The 15000-nt window shown below is 39.5% G+C and overlaps 3 protein-coding genes across 5 annotated transcripts in view; 2 read left to right on the top strand and 1 right to left on the bottom strand.

Moving 5' to 3' along the window:
* Nucleotides 1-178, top strand: part of LOC137985110 (disco-interacting protein 2 homolog C-like) — a 57616-nt gene extending 57438 nt beyond the window's left edge. For all 3 annotated transcript variants that reach the window (XM_068832597.1, XM_068832598.1, XM_068832599.1), the window contains one exon: nucleotides 1-178. This exon is cut by the window's left edge and continues 1668 nt beyond it. The gene's annotated coding sequence lies outside the window, so the exon portion shown is untranslated.
* Nucleotides 179-1531: 1353 nt separating this feature from the next.
* On the bottom strand, nucleotides 1532-12735 carry LOC137985112 (dynein light chain roadblock-type 2-like). The gene is made up of 3 exons (XM_068832602.1): nucleotides 11374-12735; nucleotides 5720-5879; nucleotides 1532-3770 (listed from the first exon to the last, which is right to left on the bottom strand). The coding sequence occupies exons 1-3, from the start codon at nucleotides 11412-11414 to the stop codon at nucleotides 3438-3440; spliced, it is 534 nt and encodes a 177-aa protein (XP_068688703.1). The 5' UTR covers nucleotides 11415-12735; the 3' UTR covers nucleotides 1532-3437.
* A 760-nt stretch (nucleotides 12736-13495) lies between these two features.
* LOC137985111 (uncharacterized) lies at nucleotides 13496-14835 on the top strand. The gene has a single exon (XM_068832600.1). It carries the CDS (start codon nucleotides 13680-13682, stop codon nucleotides 14421-14423), a length of 744 nt encoding a protein of 247 aa, XP_068688701.1. The 5' UTR covers nucleotides 13496-13679; the 3' UTR covers nucleotides 14424-14835.
* Nucleotides 14836-15000: the final 165 nt, after the last annotated feature.

Raw genomic sequence — 15000 nt, 5'->3', positions numbered from 1 at the left:
TGTGGTCATTGTAATTAGCCTAATTAAGTTAAAACTTTGACTCACTTTGTATCCCGTGCCCATGATTGATTTTTTTATGTAGTAATTAGAATTTTGGTGTAAGCCCCCCGTGATGAGCTCATTTAGCTTTTGGGGCAAACATGTATATAAATATTTTTAAATTTAAAAATAAATAAATGCAGCCAAATGTGCAAAACACAAGTTAAAAAAGTCTGAAAGCCCGACACTACTGTGCTGCATATTAATTCAACCGCGTTCACATGCATTGCATTCTTAAACTAGTGAGTTCTCCTCCATCCAGCTCTCTCAAGGTTTTAAAGTTAGTAATGGCGGATCATTAAATTCGAAAATTCCAGTTAAAATAAATAGGTGTCCTTCTTTTTTTAATCAAGGCTTAAAACTTGGGTCACATGGTGTTTTGTTAGCTATTTTTGAAATTCAAAGAAAAAGAAGAATTTATTCTTAAACCGGTGAAGAGTTTATTTATTCGTTCAAAGTTCTGGACTTTGAACCGCAGGAAATAATGTTGTATCCAAATTTGGTTGAGACTTTTTTTCTACAGAAAGTTCTTGTCAGGAAAAAATGACTTTTTGAATCGCTTATTTACTTTCAAAGTTTCTTCGGCGCCGCAAGTTTGAATGATATTTTCCTCTGACTTTCTCGTTCGTAACAACAGGCTTCAGTTATTGAAGATGGTAGCGCCCGAGAAATTTGAAAACAAGAATACGTGATTGTAAATTTTCTTTTTAATTTAATGTGATTGTTACTATTATTTCCTGTAGTTTAATTTCAAAGTTAAATGTTTCGTTTAAGCGAGTCTTCAGGGTTGGGTTATCCCCCGTATCGTTCATTCTCCTAACTAATGCCATAGATTTCTTTGTTTGCTAGTCATGAGAATTTGGTGTTGTATCAAAATAACATCCCCTAACTGATAGTAATCTTCATTCCTAATACTTGTTTACCGGACAGTTTAAAGACGGTTTAAAGAATAAAGGGAAGAAGCAAATTTTTTGGCGTGCTAAAATACACCACTGAAGACCGCAACAGTATTTGTACAAAAAGCTGTGATTTTTATTACAAATTAGAAATTAGTTTGTGGTCAGTTTAATTAAGACATTGGTGTCACTTTCTTGAAAATTTATGAAAACGTTTGCGCTCCGAAATCGACTTCAGTAAAACTGATGGGGAATCGCAAATTCAAAGTACCTAAAAGGTTGCATGCCTTAAAACGCTTTGTTGGGGCTTAATGGCGCTCGAAATCCAGGCTTTCGAAAGGCGCACTTCCAGTTTCATTCATTAACTGGGAACACGCGTGAAGGTTGGCGTTAGGCCTTGCAGTTAGTCTTAATTGAAAAAGCGTCTTAGAGGTTGTTGTAATTTACTTCATCCGTTTTTGCTTGAAAGACTGTTTCTTTACCTCTGCATTTTCCTTTGTGAATCTAAGGAGTCACGCAGTCTACAGAGGTGTCACGCGACATCACGCGAGAACCCCCAAATCCGTCAAATCATTTTTTGTCCAATGATGTAGTGATTTGGTGTAGCTACATATTCGGCGGAGGAAGAGAATTTTCTTATTGGCCTCCCGGCATCAATTAATCTTCAAAGTTTTTCTTTTTTTTTTTTTTTTTTAAGTTCGCTGTGGATTGTGCATGCGGTAAATAGTCTTAATTTCGGACTTTAAAATCAGTTTGTTCACGAAGTTATTGATATGTTAGAGTGAACGTTAGATCCCCTTAGAATTTTTTTTGGTTGTATGTATTTTCGCTGGTGCGATACAGCTTTTCTCCAACTATTATTCGTAGATTTCAGAGCGCGAGGTTATTAACCCTGCTGTCAAATTTGTTAAGTATCATGTAAAAAGGCAGTGAATAGTTGCTCATTATATTTTTATGTGTAAATAATAAATGTGATTAGAAATAATTTGTCAGTGGATTCAAGTTAATAGCGGACTCGCAAGCCGATTTGTTGGGCATGCGCTGTCCAGTCGTGTTTTCTCCACGACATCAACCATCCCATTTCTCGAAAGTCCCGAGAAACCTTTCGGTTCCGAAAAGCGTTTATGAAACTGCGATCCGCTTTTTTTGAAAAACTGGTCTTTTGACGTGTTTTTAACAAAGCAAAAAGAAACAATAGTGAAGTTTGATGTCTTGCAAGCTCATCGTTATTAACATACAGTGGGAATTTGTGGCACCCGAATAGTTTCGGAAATTCGAGAAACAGGCTGCCGGGTTGAGTTGGGCGAAGCATTCTTGACGCTAAACCAATGGCGAGTAGTATCAAAATCTTGCTTTATGCTCGTTGTAAAACTCACGCATTACGAAGCAAAGGAAACAAAAGATAAAATACTTCAAACATACACCTAACCGAAACACGAACAATGGAAACAAAACGTTTTCCAGTTGTCTCCCCTAGGATAACCCCAAATCACAAGGTTTTTATGGCATTTAATGCGCGAACAAAGCCACGAGCAACCCATAACCAGGCTAGATGAAACTTGCAGCGTTACCCAAGTTATCTCTCTTTTGCTCGTCCACCAACGTTCTTTCACGTAACCAATCGTCATGTTGGTTTGCTGAAGCAAAAGAATGCATTTAAATAAGAACGTTTGGTAAACCGAAAGGGCCGCCATCTTTCTTGTTTTCTCTCTGACGTGACGTCATGTGAAAAAGGCTGTGTGTCGAGAGGCTGCTTGCAAAACACGTCGTTGTTCCTTGATTAAATCTTCTTTTGTCGGAGTTGCTGCAAACGAGACGACAAATCTTACCCCACCCGCTTACCTTTTTCCCTTTCTCGTATTGGCCAGACTATCAGTAATCTCTAACGTTCGCAAAAGTAAACTTTTTCTTTGTTTCTGTCATTAGCACTGACGTTTTAATATCATTCGCTCTGACAAAGGGCTGACGCTCAAAACATCAGCCGCAAATCTCTCTTGCGATGGTCAGTTTACCTTTATTTTAGAGATACTGATGAAATACTAGGATTTCCCTTCTTCACCGCGCGCATTTCACATGGGAGGATATAGGTGTCGTCATGGTAACTAACACGATTAGCCAATAAAAAGCGAGATTCCCCTTCCTTGTAAGATGCTTTTGTGCGGTAATATAATTTCTTTCTCGTACATTAACATATATTGCAGCACAAAAGCATCTTACAACAGAAAAATTTAAAGCTATGATGAGACAATTAATACGTTCTTTATAAAATTTCAAATATTAAAACCAAAATCTGCCATATCGTTTTCAATTTTCACATTGAAGTAAGCAATGTACTCTCACTATTCTGTGCTGAACTTTCAAAGAATTGATTTGAATATATACGATAAGCTGATGAGGCAAAAGTTGCAAAAGATATTGCCCTAAACCCGCATCAATTTCTTTGCCATTGATACGGTTTCAGCGTATTTAAGTCGTTGGCGCGATGTTAGTACCAATGTTGTTTTACACTTCTCTATGATTGGGATTTTGAATAACAATCAGAGTGAGGTCTCCACATGGCGCCACCATAATCTCATACTTCCTAGATCGTACTCTGAGAAATTTCAAATCATTCAGAGGGTCAAGATCCCGGACAGAACTTCGCGCCATGTTCGTCAAATTCGTGAAGTTGGTGGCGTACAGTTGTGTGGTTGCATTGTCCATAGTCGTCTTGATCGCAATGCCTAGTGGGTTGAGTACAACCAGACCGAGAACGCCTGGGTGCGAGGTGATTCGTTTTAAGGTGTCTTCAACCTCTCCTTGCGGCGGAGGTTCCATCATGCTTTCCTTGGCAAACTGTTAAACAGAAAAGAAAGGTATTCAGGCTATCGAAATTCCAAAATGCGATATGATATCGCATCAAAGAACTAACGAAATCAAACCGTCCGGGAATCGAACCCTGTACACATGACGAAAGGCCAACGCTCTCCTCAATCCTTTGTGGAGGTAGGTGCCCAGAAGATAAGACGGGCCAGCCTGGTCTTGGCTTTCGGTTCTGCGAAAAGAAGATAAGGGAGGCCAGGGCGGGTACTCTCACGGCGTTTTCCCATTCCGTCAACCCAAAAACAGCTTTTTCTAATTTTTGGCATGAGGCTCAACGGTTTCAACTTTTGCTTCAACATACATTCAACAAAGTTGAAAGGATGTTGGGCAAATGTTGGAAGCAAAACTACAGCTTCCGAAGAAAAAGGTCAAGATTTTGAAATCTGTGAAATTAAAGCAACAGGATGCCTCTTCTGAAGTGTTAGTCACTGCAACTGATGTAAAATGTAATTTTACCTAACAAATAAATGCAAATCAGGGAAAATGCTAAATACAGTGACCGAGCTCCTGGAGGGGAGACTGAAAACTAGACATTTCAAAGGCCTTCTTCTCAAAATCTAGCTGTACGGCCAAGGTTAAAATGTTGGCAATTAGTAAAAAATATGGAGATGAAACCGTCAACATTTTTTTTTTAAAGATCTATCAGACACTTTTTCAGTTATTATCAAAATACAACGAAACAAGCAAGGTGACACAAACACCAACCCAGTGTGGCCAACACATCGGGCATGCCATGCTGATGAGGCCCAGCAAGGCCGAAACAGCTGTACATGGCTGCTAATTGATTAGGTCAAATGGTTGTGCGCATGTGTGATATGTTGGTTTTTTTTTTTTTTTTGATATGTTGGTTTTTCAGGTTTTTCGTTGTATTATCAAAACAGACCAAAATCGACGTTTTTGCCATTTGCGAAAAACCTGTCTGGCAGATTAACTATTTTTTTCTATACATGATTATTTTTCTCGCTAAGGAAATCCTGAAGGTGAGGTCATACGGCTAGTTACTTTTTCAGTTCCCCCTCCAGGAGCTCGGTCCCTATATTTAGCATTTCCAATGATTTGCATTTATTTGTTAGTGGCATGTCTATTGCGGGGGTGGGGGGGAGGGGTGGAGATGAGGTGAAAGGGGTGAAGGGTGAGGAGTGGGGGGTTGGGGGTGAAGGCTACTATTGCTGAAACAACTCAAACCTTTACAAAAATGCTAACCTTGCTGGGCTTAGTTATCATCTAAAGCATAGTGTTTAGGCCTAAGGTTAGCATTTTTGTAAAGGTTTGTGTTGTTTCAGCTATAGTACCCTTCAACCCCTAACCCTACCCCCACCCCTCAGCCCCTTCCCCTTACTTCTCACCCCGTTCCCCTCACCCCCCTACCCCTCACCCCCGGAATAGTCATGCCGTTTGTTAAGTAAAAATTGCATTTTACATCAATTGCAGTGACTTCAGAATGGCCATTCTGTTGCTTTAATTCGCAATTTCAAAATCTTGATCTTTTTCTTCGGAAACTATAGTAAGCCACCTTAAATAGGCCTTAACCCAAGAGGTCCTGAGTTCGATTCCCGGATCTCGCATCCTTGTTTCAACTTCTTTCCTTTCCGTGTAGCTAAGTAGCTTTAAATAACCGTAAAACGGAGCACTGATGGAGAGGGGGGAGTAAAATGAGCGCACCATCGACGTCAGGTTTGTCAGTTGAATTACTGTTACGAGTTATCGACGTTAAATATGGTTACTTTACTTTACTTTTCATATTCACGTTTGGCGTTTGCCGCCAAACACGAAGCTTCATCTCTCTATGGTGAAGTGAAGCCAATTAGAAAGGCATCGTGTGAAAGGTTGCAGTGGTCGTCGAATGACCTCGAATCAAAACATAAATATTTGTTGGGTGTAACGAAACAATTTTGTTACAATGCACAGTTTCAGTTATTTACCTTTGCAGTTACGTTGAAATTCCTCAAGTTGACTTGGCCTTTAGATCGATTCCGTGTTAACCTTGGAGAACACTCTGACGTCGTGCCATATCTTGTTTGGAGGCATTCTTTCCCGAATTTATTCAAATGAAAATGAGGTCGCTGTTTGCCAAGCCACGACCTTGTGTTTGAAGACATTTGAGGAATGTTATTTACGCCCAGTTTGAAACAAATCTGACAGTAGCTGTTTCGTAACAATGGACGGTTTATGATCAATTTTACTGGAGAGAAAAGATTACTTATTCTTAATTAAAAGGATCTTTGTGAACCGTGAAAGTATTCAAAGACCACGGAAAGTTAACTAATAATTCAGAGAGCAAAGAAAATACTTTTCTGCTTGACAGATACTACCCGTTTCGGAGTTCAAATTAGAAGTTGAAACTTGTGCTTTACACATATGTAAAGACGGTGACCTACCCTTAGAGATGCCATCAAGTTAACATGTTTTGATAGGTGTGATTGCGTTGTAATCGGACTATTAGCTGTCAAAGGTCATTTAATTAAGTGACTGTGTGTGTTTAACCGTCTTCCGAAATAAGAATACATGGAATAGATCTGAAGTTAGAAATCCTTCGTTTTTACGGAGATTCACATAAAAAGTGTCAAACACCTGCTAAAATGCTATTTTAAACATATCTTTATTATCCTTGCATGTTGGTTCAAAACGCCAGACATACCGTTTTAATTCATCACTCCACGGGAATAGGGTCAATCGAACGCGCCCTAAACTTCACCCAAATGCTTCCAATGAGGAAATGTTGTCCCCCAAGTCCAGAAGGTTCATAGGTTTATGAGTGCTGTAATCTCACTATACAAAACTTCATGTATTTTACGATTACACAGGTAGCTCAATTTGCTTGCAGCAAAGATAAACACCTTGTGGCCAATATAGACTGGATTATAGTTTAATATCTTTCTAAAAATATTCGAAAGTACCCGTTCTTAAAGTGACAAATTCAAAAGAAAAGCTGTTGGGTTAAGCTGTGATCAGTTTTATGAGTTACGTCGTAGCTACGGGAATTAAGTCCTTAAACCGTGTTAAACCCTGAAATATTAGCTCTTTGACCAAAGGCCTTTGAATAACAAGAACACGGTCACGTTAGTAGCTCTTGCGGTTTTGACACCCAGGAAGGATTACTTTCACTTCTAACTCCTGCCCGTTCGTAGGCCATTCGTCGCTCACTCCTACCCAAGAGGGTCGGGAAGAGGGAAGGCGTTTTGCCCATAATCCCTTGGGCGTGGCCGTGAGCAGAAAAAGAGAGCTGTATTTCTCGCCCGCGCCATCGTCTTTAAAAGGCCGGTTAAGGTGCTAAACGATAAAATCGCGGAATAGAACTGAAATCTGCGGCTGCCTCGTCAACGAGGACACAGAAAAAAGTAGCGTATTGAACAGAGCGCTCTGTCTTGCTGTTCAGCATCGTCCGTGGCCAATATTCATTTCCAGTTTAGATCGGCTGGTTTGAAGAGGTTTAGGGTTGTCTATCAGCGCTATTCTGAGCTGACCGCTGTTGTTCGTTACTGTAGTAGCTGCCATTCTAAGTCAGGCACTGTTTGTTTTGCTTAGTCTTTTGTTTAGGTAGAAAGTCAATCACCTACGAGATCTACTTTACGGCCAAAGTTTAACTGGTATTTTCGTGAAATCTGTTCAGCTGTCAACTTGCTGGAGTGATGATGTCTTTGTTGACGTTGACGAAGTTAGGTCAATGGGAGAACATGAGCAAGCAGTACATTCTATCGCTTCTACGTACGACGTACGTACGTACGAGCTTGTTGAGTGAATCGTGTTATCTCATGCAATCGGCCGTTTATCTCGATTGCATGACAATTATCACGGACTCAACAAGTGATAGAGAAGTATATAACGTCCCTGAAAAAAACACTTGAAATTGATATTGGCTCGAAAGCGTTGCAAGCCCACGTTTGATGAAGAATTTGATATGTGAAAGACGCAATGAAACTGACTATGATACTTAGTGGATATAAAATTGCAATTTTTCCTCCCGAAGGATAAAAAAGATATATATTTTTATTAAAAGAGCACAGGATTCAGTTCCTGGAGGCCTTCGTTTAAAATACCAGCTGTTTATCTAGGGAACGACAACATTGCCTCTTTGATGTGATGACAAAGGATCCTATTTTTCCTTTCAATGAAGTTTTCTTTCTTTTGCACAAACAATAGTAATGGCGGAAATGACGTCATCAAATAGATAAACATCTCGCCAATATAATTAAAAATTGTTTTGTTTTTTACCGAAGAGATGAACATCGTAAAGAATCATTCTTCAATCAATATATTCTTTTAAGTCCCTTTTGGTATCCATGTCAAGGCGGCTGTGTTAGCACCGAACTTAGCTTCCCGGCAGCTTTTAGGCTCCCTTAGTAAGCCCCGTGCAAATGGACGCAACATCCTTTTGCACACCTAGCTGTATGTTGTTTCGTGTTGTTGGGAGTTGTTGTGCGACGTTTGGAACTGGTCAAACTTTTGAACAAACAACTCCCAACATTTCTTTTGTTCCGTGATCGCCGAAGCGTAGCGCAACATTATTGGATCCCTTTGCGCGTGCATGACATATGGTCTCCATGAAAAAGTTGAAAACAAGATAGCAGCCTAATTTTGTAAGTTTACAATTTCTTGTGGATCGTATCCTCGCCATAATACACTGCACCTCCTTACATTTTTGGGATTTGTTGCGTCCACACCACAGAACTTAAGCTTACGAAAACACTTTTTTCTTTTTCAATTTTCAATCCATTTTCATCTTCTCCATCCTTAGTTAGGAATACAGGACAAAAAACACTTTGAGTGCAATAGTATGGTTTACGATTTCACGATTTCATATATTATTAGAGAAAACTTAACCCGTAGTAGTAAATCAGTCGTGCTGTTTAATTATGTACAAGTAGTAATCTCGGATTATTGAAGAGCGGCAGTTTGTTTGGCACCAAAGGAGAAAGGTAGGAAAAGACACAATTATATGGGACCTAAATTTGAGGATGTAAGCATGTACTGCTTCTTGACATGGTTTCAATAATTGATCGTTACGTAAAACCAGTAAAACAAGAAGTGCAGGGCGGCCGCGAGGTTAGGTTGCTTGCCTTGACATCCAGACATCCTGGGTTCAAGACTTGTTCCACACGTTAAATTTGATCCTTCTAGTTCCTAGTTCAACTTCTCAGCTGTACTTGTAAATAGCCAACTGGTTTGGGATTCTTGTTCTGTGGTTTTGTTAGGATTGTGTTTCATCGGCCCTGAAAAGTCCCTATGGGGCCGAGTAATCAATCAACGATGAATGTAAAGCCTAGACGCTCGATGCATCAGAAGTTCCCCCAGCGTGCGGCGCCGTTTTGAGTGTTTGTGTTCACGCGTGTCATCGGCGCCGAATATTCAACACGTTGAATAATTTTTTGGCACGAGTGAACATTTCCTCCAAGTGCGCGCAGTGAAAAGCTATCGCCTTACCATCTTACACCAAGACGCATACGTAGTATTGGAGATACGACAAATTAATATGGCGGCAAGTGGTGATTTGGTTGCTGAAGCAATGTTGGAAGACCAAATAAGCATATGCACCAGTCCACATTTAATGGTAGAAATTTTTATCTTCGGTTCAATCAACCTGTTTTTCCAAGTTTCTCCATGCACCACTGATTTATTGGAAAGATTTGTCAAATAACTCTCGATTCTTTATTCAGGACACCTTACGTTGTATAGACAAGGATAAGTTGGCCAAACATCAATTATTTGGTCTTCCAACAACCACTTGCCGCCATATTCATTCGTCGATCTCCATTCTCCAATACTACGCATGCGTTTTGGTGTAAGATCGTAAGGTGATAGCTTTTCACGCGCGCACACTTGGAGGAAATGTTCACTCGAGCCAAAAAATTATTCAGCATGTTGAATATTCGGTGCCGATAACACGCGTGAAACACTACCGCACACTGGGAAAACTTGCTTACGCCAACAGTCACGAGTAAAATTTTGCTAAGCTGATAGCTCTAAACGAAAAATATACCCATAAATACACGTGACTGTTGGTGACAGGGTTTTTGAAAAGGAGAATTTACCATAAAAATAAATATTTTTGCTCTCCATTGATACAAAAATAGTTTTTAGTCTTTATTGGAGAAAGGCCAAAGTGGCTTTGAGATCGGAAGACCTTGAGTTTTGGGTCGGCCGATTGGATGTCGCATTACCTTGCAGGAGGTCGTCAGTTCATATCACTCGGCTCAGAACATTTGTTGATTAGTTCTGGCGAGTCCATTTCCCAAGAGTAAGAATCTGGTATAGCTGTTGTCCCCAACAACGTCAAAAAAGTGTCTATCTTTAAACCAAGTTTTGCGGGAAAATAAACAATAGGCCAAATATTGTGTTCTTTGTGTACTGTATTTGCGTTATAATGTAGCATTCACATTTAAATGATATAGAAATACCTGGAACAAAGGGTTTGTTTTGGGTACGACATTGAGTCAGGTCTGTTGTTTATTTTTCCCAAAAACTTGGTTTAAAAATAGACAATTTTCTGACGCTGATGGGGACTGGGCCAATTTGGGTAAATCTTACTCTTGGATGATGAACTCTTGGTTCTTGAGGACTTTGAAAAAGAGTGGATCATGACAGATCGCGGAGTCCCCGATGTTGTGATAAACCTTTGTCATGGTAACTGGCTTCACGCTGTGTTTGCAAAACCTTGCCGTATTCGACGAAGGAAATAAAGACCAAATGCTCAGAACTTGAAAGTAATACTTGTACTCATTGCACCAAAAGAAACGGGTGCTATGTTACTGCATCACTGACATATCCTCTATGCTCACGCGGAGATAGAATACAGTGACCTTGTAAGACTTGTAAGTTTACTATCATTGGAGATTTGCTGTGCTTAGTGAAACTCAAGAAAACTAAAACATTTTCTTTTGGTTCGGTTAGGAACACTTAGTCGCTGGTCCATGAGTAAAAAACATGAATTTTCATCTGCTGTAATTGCGAAGTCATTCCGGCATTCTGCCATTCGATATTTCCGCCTTTAACGACAAGACTCGTGGCTCATAAGCATTCGGGGTTTTTTTCACCGCACATGGCTACTGTCATTCTTCAATAAGTCGATCTTTTCACAGTACTACCTATAAATTTACGAGTATTTTACCGATTTCTCCTATCTTCCGACTCTTTTAGTCTGTCTGCTTAGCTTCGGCGGGAAAAGAAACAACAGGAAAAGAATTATCGTCTGTCCAGATTATTTTTAGAGGGATTTATAGTAACTCAATAGCTGGGTGAAATCAGAGCGATCCCAAGAAAACATCTACTTTCGTGGGTTTGACGACCTTTGAAAACTTGGAATAGTTTATATGTTCAATTTCCATTTGGGGTTATTAACCGATGCTCCGTGCCCGAGGGGGCGTGGGGGGTAGTGTAAGCCAAAAATAACTACATGTCACTTTTGTAAATGAACACTGAATTTATCACGCGGCCTTCCCATCTGTGCAGTATGCATTTTTTGAACTTTTGACTCTTGTTTTTTTATTTTTATTTTTCTTCCCTGGTAGTCAGCTGTTGACCACTTCAATTTGCAACCACTTTATGGACTTCATCATTGTCAACGGACTTTAATACTTACCTCGTGTAGAGTTCGAAAAACACCGCAAACAAGATATCCATTTTGATGTAATCCGATTTCTTAACACTCACGAACTGAAAATCTCATTAGGACAGAGATAGTCAGAGACCAAATCCCCGGAAACAGATCTCGCTAACGGACTCTTATCCGCCGACCGTTTCTGTAGCTCTCACGTACTGTTTTGGGCCAACTCAAACGATATGAATAAGTAATTCCTCTCATCGTTCCATATTTTGCGCACTTCGCCATCAATATCTGCTATGTGCTTATTTTTTATATATATATATATATATTGGAAACAACACTTTGATTGCAAATTTATCTTTCGGAAGGTTTTCAATTTTCCGACTTCCTTTGCATCCACTTTACTTACTCACAAATTTAAAAAAAAATCAAACTTCCTTCGTGACATGTCCAAGTTCCAAAGGATAAATTTCCATAGTAAATCATTTGAACAAAATCACGTTTCTTGCATGTAAGGGATTGAGCGCCTTGAAGATCACGTTCCTTGTTAAAAGCGGCTGCATGTGCGGACCCCGCATTATTGGCTTAAGGTCGCTTAAAACATTAATTAATATATTGATAACCTGTAATTTCTGTCGTGTGGTTACTTCAAAGTCGATTTGAAAAGTTAACTTGAGCTGAGAGTGACCAGAATGTAAGTTCTCTTAACAATTTCAATAAACTTTCAGGTTGACAGGTATCGTTAATAAAGAGTATTATCAGCTATTCGTTTAACACCTGATGACCAGCCAGGATAGAATATTAGTTTGGAGAATGAAATTGTAAATCTTGAGTGTAAAAGAAGTAAATTAAAACCATTTTAATTTTTTGACTGTATATTGTCACAGAAATCTTTGGAAGCAAAGGCTGGTTTGATGTCGATATCAAGTCCCTTGAACATCTCAAGATGTGTTCCTATGAATGGGAAGAGTTGTCGCAATATCAACATTTTCATGTCACGTTCTCACATAAACTGGAAGTGCCTTTCCCTTCATACCTCTAATGTAATCACTATTACACTAGTAGATACTGGTCAGTCTAGTTAAAACTACAGAGCGACGGAATGATAACGTGTTTCAAGGTTCTAGAATTTATCGCTTCGGACTTTGTCTCGGTTCAAATAAAAAGCTTACGCTCCGCACTTGAAGAAGGCGTGAACACTCTGACTTCCACGTACTATTTCTTTCACCATTTTAACTTCTTAATGTTTTAAAATCATGGTTATCCAGTTCAATGCCAGAATTACCAGTCAGCAAATCTAGAATCACACCACACCCCTCTGAGCCAGACAATAACATGAAGGAAAGAATACTGCCGTGCAACGCGTGCAACGGAAAATTTTAGTCAGCTTGCCCCGTGACCGAACTTGTTATTCATTGAAAACATATTAGAATTGCAAATAAGCTCTTTGGAAATACAGGAATCAATGATAATAATCTGCTAGACAAAAGGGGGGAAATAAATACCAAAATAGATTATTCATGTGCACGCAGATGCAATGGAGGTTAAAAAACGCCCTTTTTGCAGCAAATTCACACGATGAAAGTTCACTCAATTTAAACCTTAAAGAACCCAACAAGGCTGAAAAGAAGCCTTAAATTCTTTGACCTTATAAATTATTTGGCTTCTCCTGATAGTATTGTCTCCAATGGGAACAGAGATATCCTAGGTGAAACAAACATGACTGATGAATTTTAATTTCTCTACACAAAGTGGAAAGAAGTTCTCGTGATCAAAGCGGATGGCGTGACAACACGCCACCTTGACGCCCCCACCAACGCCCATTTGTTATTGTTTCCGAAACCAATCAAAAGGCAGGATAATGTCATCCGAGAACATGCACGATATAAGAGGAAAACAACAAGGATTTTGCCAAATTTTAAGATTGATTCTGGCGTATTTTTAAGGAAACTGCACAATAAAGATACTTGAGAATTCAAAAGTGTTAAGAGTCGTTTGAAACTTGTCATTAGATTAACTGCTGATTTTGCAATGAATACGAAATTGGCAGAGGTGATTACAGTTCACATGTTCAACACGTGTACACCAACAAAGCAAGCACTCTCAAGCCATAGGAGTGGAAAACAACATGTCACGTTTCTCAGACTTATTTAAATATTCTAACCCACGGAAGTGAACTTCAGCAGTGAGTGAATGAGGAAAGAAAAGGTCTGCCGGAGCACAGTTCGAGGCCATTTAATCTCAGGCTAGCGAAGAAGTAAGGCAAGCTATCTGTTGCGAAGACGACCTCCAATTTCACACCTGTGCTATCGACTTACAGTCGTATCAGAAATTGACAAGAAATGGCGAGGCGTTTCAAGTCGGTAGAGCATTCCTTCCTCGCTGTCATGGAACAGTTTTTGCAAACGGTTGAGCTGATGGACAGCACTGTTTTAATACCCATGAAACTAATCGACTTGCCTGCGAAGGAATTAATGCCGCCAGCGAAAGGAAATACTACTAGCAATGCCTTTCTGCAAAACAACATGAACATGCGAGCATTCTATTTCATGGTAAAGGCGATGCGAATAAAATTATCACTCGGTTATGCCGCCAACGAAGAGAGTTTTGTTCCCCTCGAAAGGGAGATTCAGGATTCTTGTCACCGACTAAACCAGCTCGCATTGGTTGCAAGATACATCAAAACTTCGACTCTTAGTCTTGGTCCTTCGCACCATCTTCCGTCCTTTCAAGAGTTTCAAAACAGAGTCAAGTTTGACTCAGAAAGGTGTCTTCTTGGAGCGCTAAAAAAATTCGCCGATGAAGTCGATTCGTTGGAGAAATCGGTCCTGTTTCCTTGTCTTCTGAAAGATCACCATGTCAGCGAACAAATGCCCGCGTTCAACGAAGACGTCCAAACTCTTTTCGATGTTTTCAACTTGTTGAAGCAATTAAAAGCGGAACTGTTGTCGGGTTCGCAAGATTTTGAGCTGCCAGATTCCAAATTGCAGCAGAAACTGTCAGAGCTGTCTCAGACATTTGCCGAGTATACAGTGATGGCCAGGAATCTAACTGCTCGCTACGAGGAAGAGGTGAGGTGCTTCTGATTCCACAATCTTGTCTACGATTTGGATTTTGGCGCGATGACTCTATTATAACAGAAGAACTTGCGTTCCGTCTTGTACACTACATTTCAGGCTTATTTATATTTCTTCTTTGTATTTTGAGAATTCTGATTTTCGAAAAGAACATTGAAAATCATACCATATGGTATCTGTAAAATATTTTGTGTAATAGCTGTAAATAGTCAATGGAACTGGGCTTGTGATCCAATTTTGTGACAATTTTTTTGTAGTTAAGCGAGAGAGAATGTTAACACAAATTCAAATTTTTTTTCATGAGGACTTTAAACTCGGCCTGTATAAGATTACAAAGATTTGCTCCATTTTGGAGGCGGAAAGAAATTGTTCGTAATGAAAATAAAAAATATTGTTAAAAATAAAGATTTTTGTAAAGTAATCCATGCATGCATTCGTCTTAATTTGTTTTTCTTGGGGTGATTTGCATTTCTCCGTCTTGACTTAATCTTCTATTGTAGTCATTGCCGATTGTTTTGTGTTTTGTAACACCTAACCGCATTTTGTCATGAAAAACAAATCGGGACAAGTAGATGAGGGATCGGGC

Source organism: Montipora foliosa, chromosome 14 (genome assembly GCF_036669935.1).
Source record: "Montipora foliosa isolate CH-2021 chromosome 14, ASM3666993v2, whole genome shotgun sequence".
Lineage (NCBI taxonomy): Eukaryota > Metazoa > Cnidaria > Anthozoa > Scleractinia > Acroporidae > Montipora > Montipora foliosa.
The sequence above is the reverse complement of the archived record's forward strand: the minus strand, read 5'-3'. Positions and strand labels throughout refer to the sequence as shown.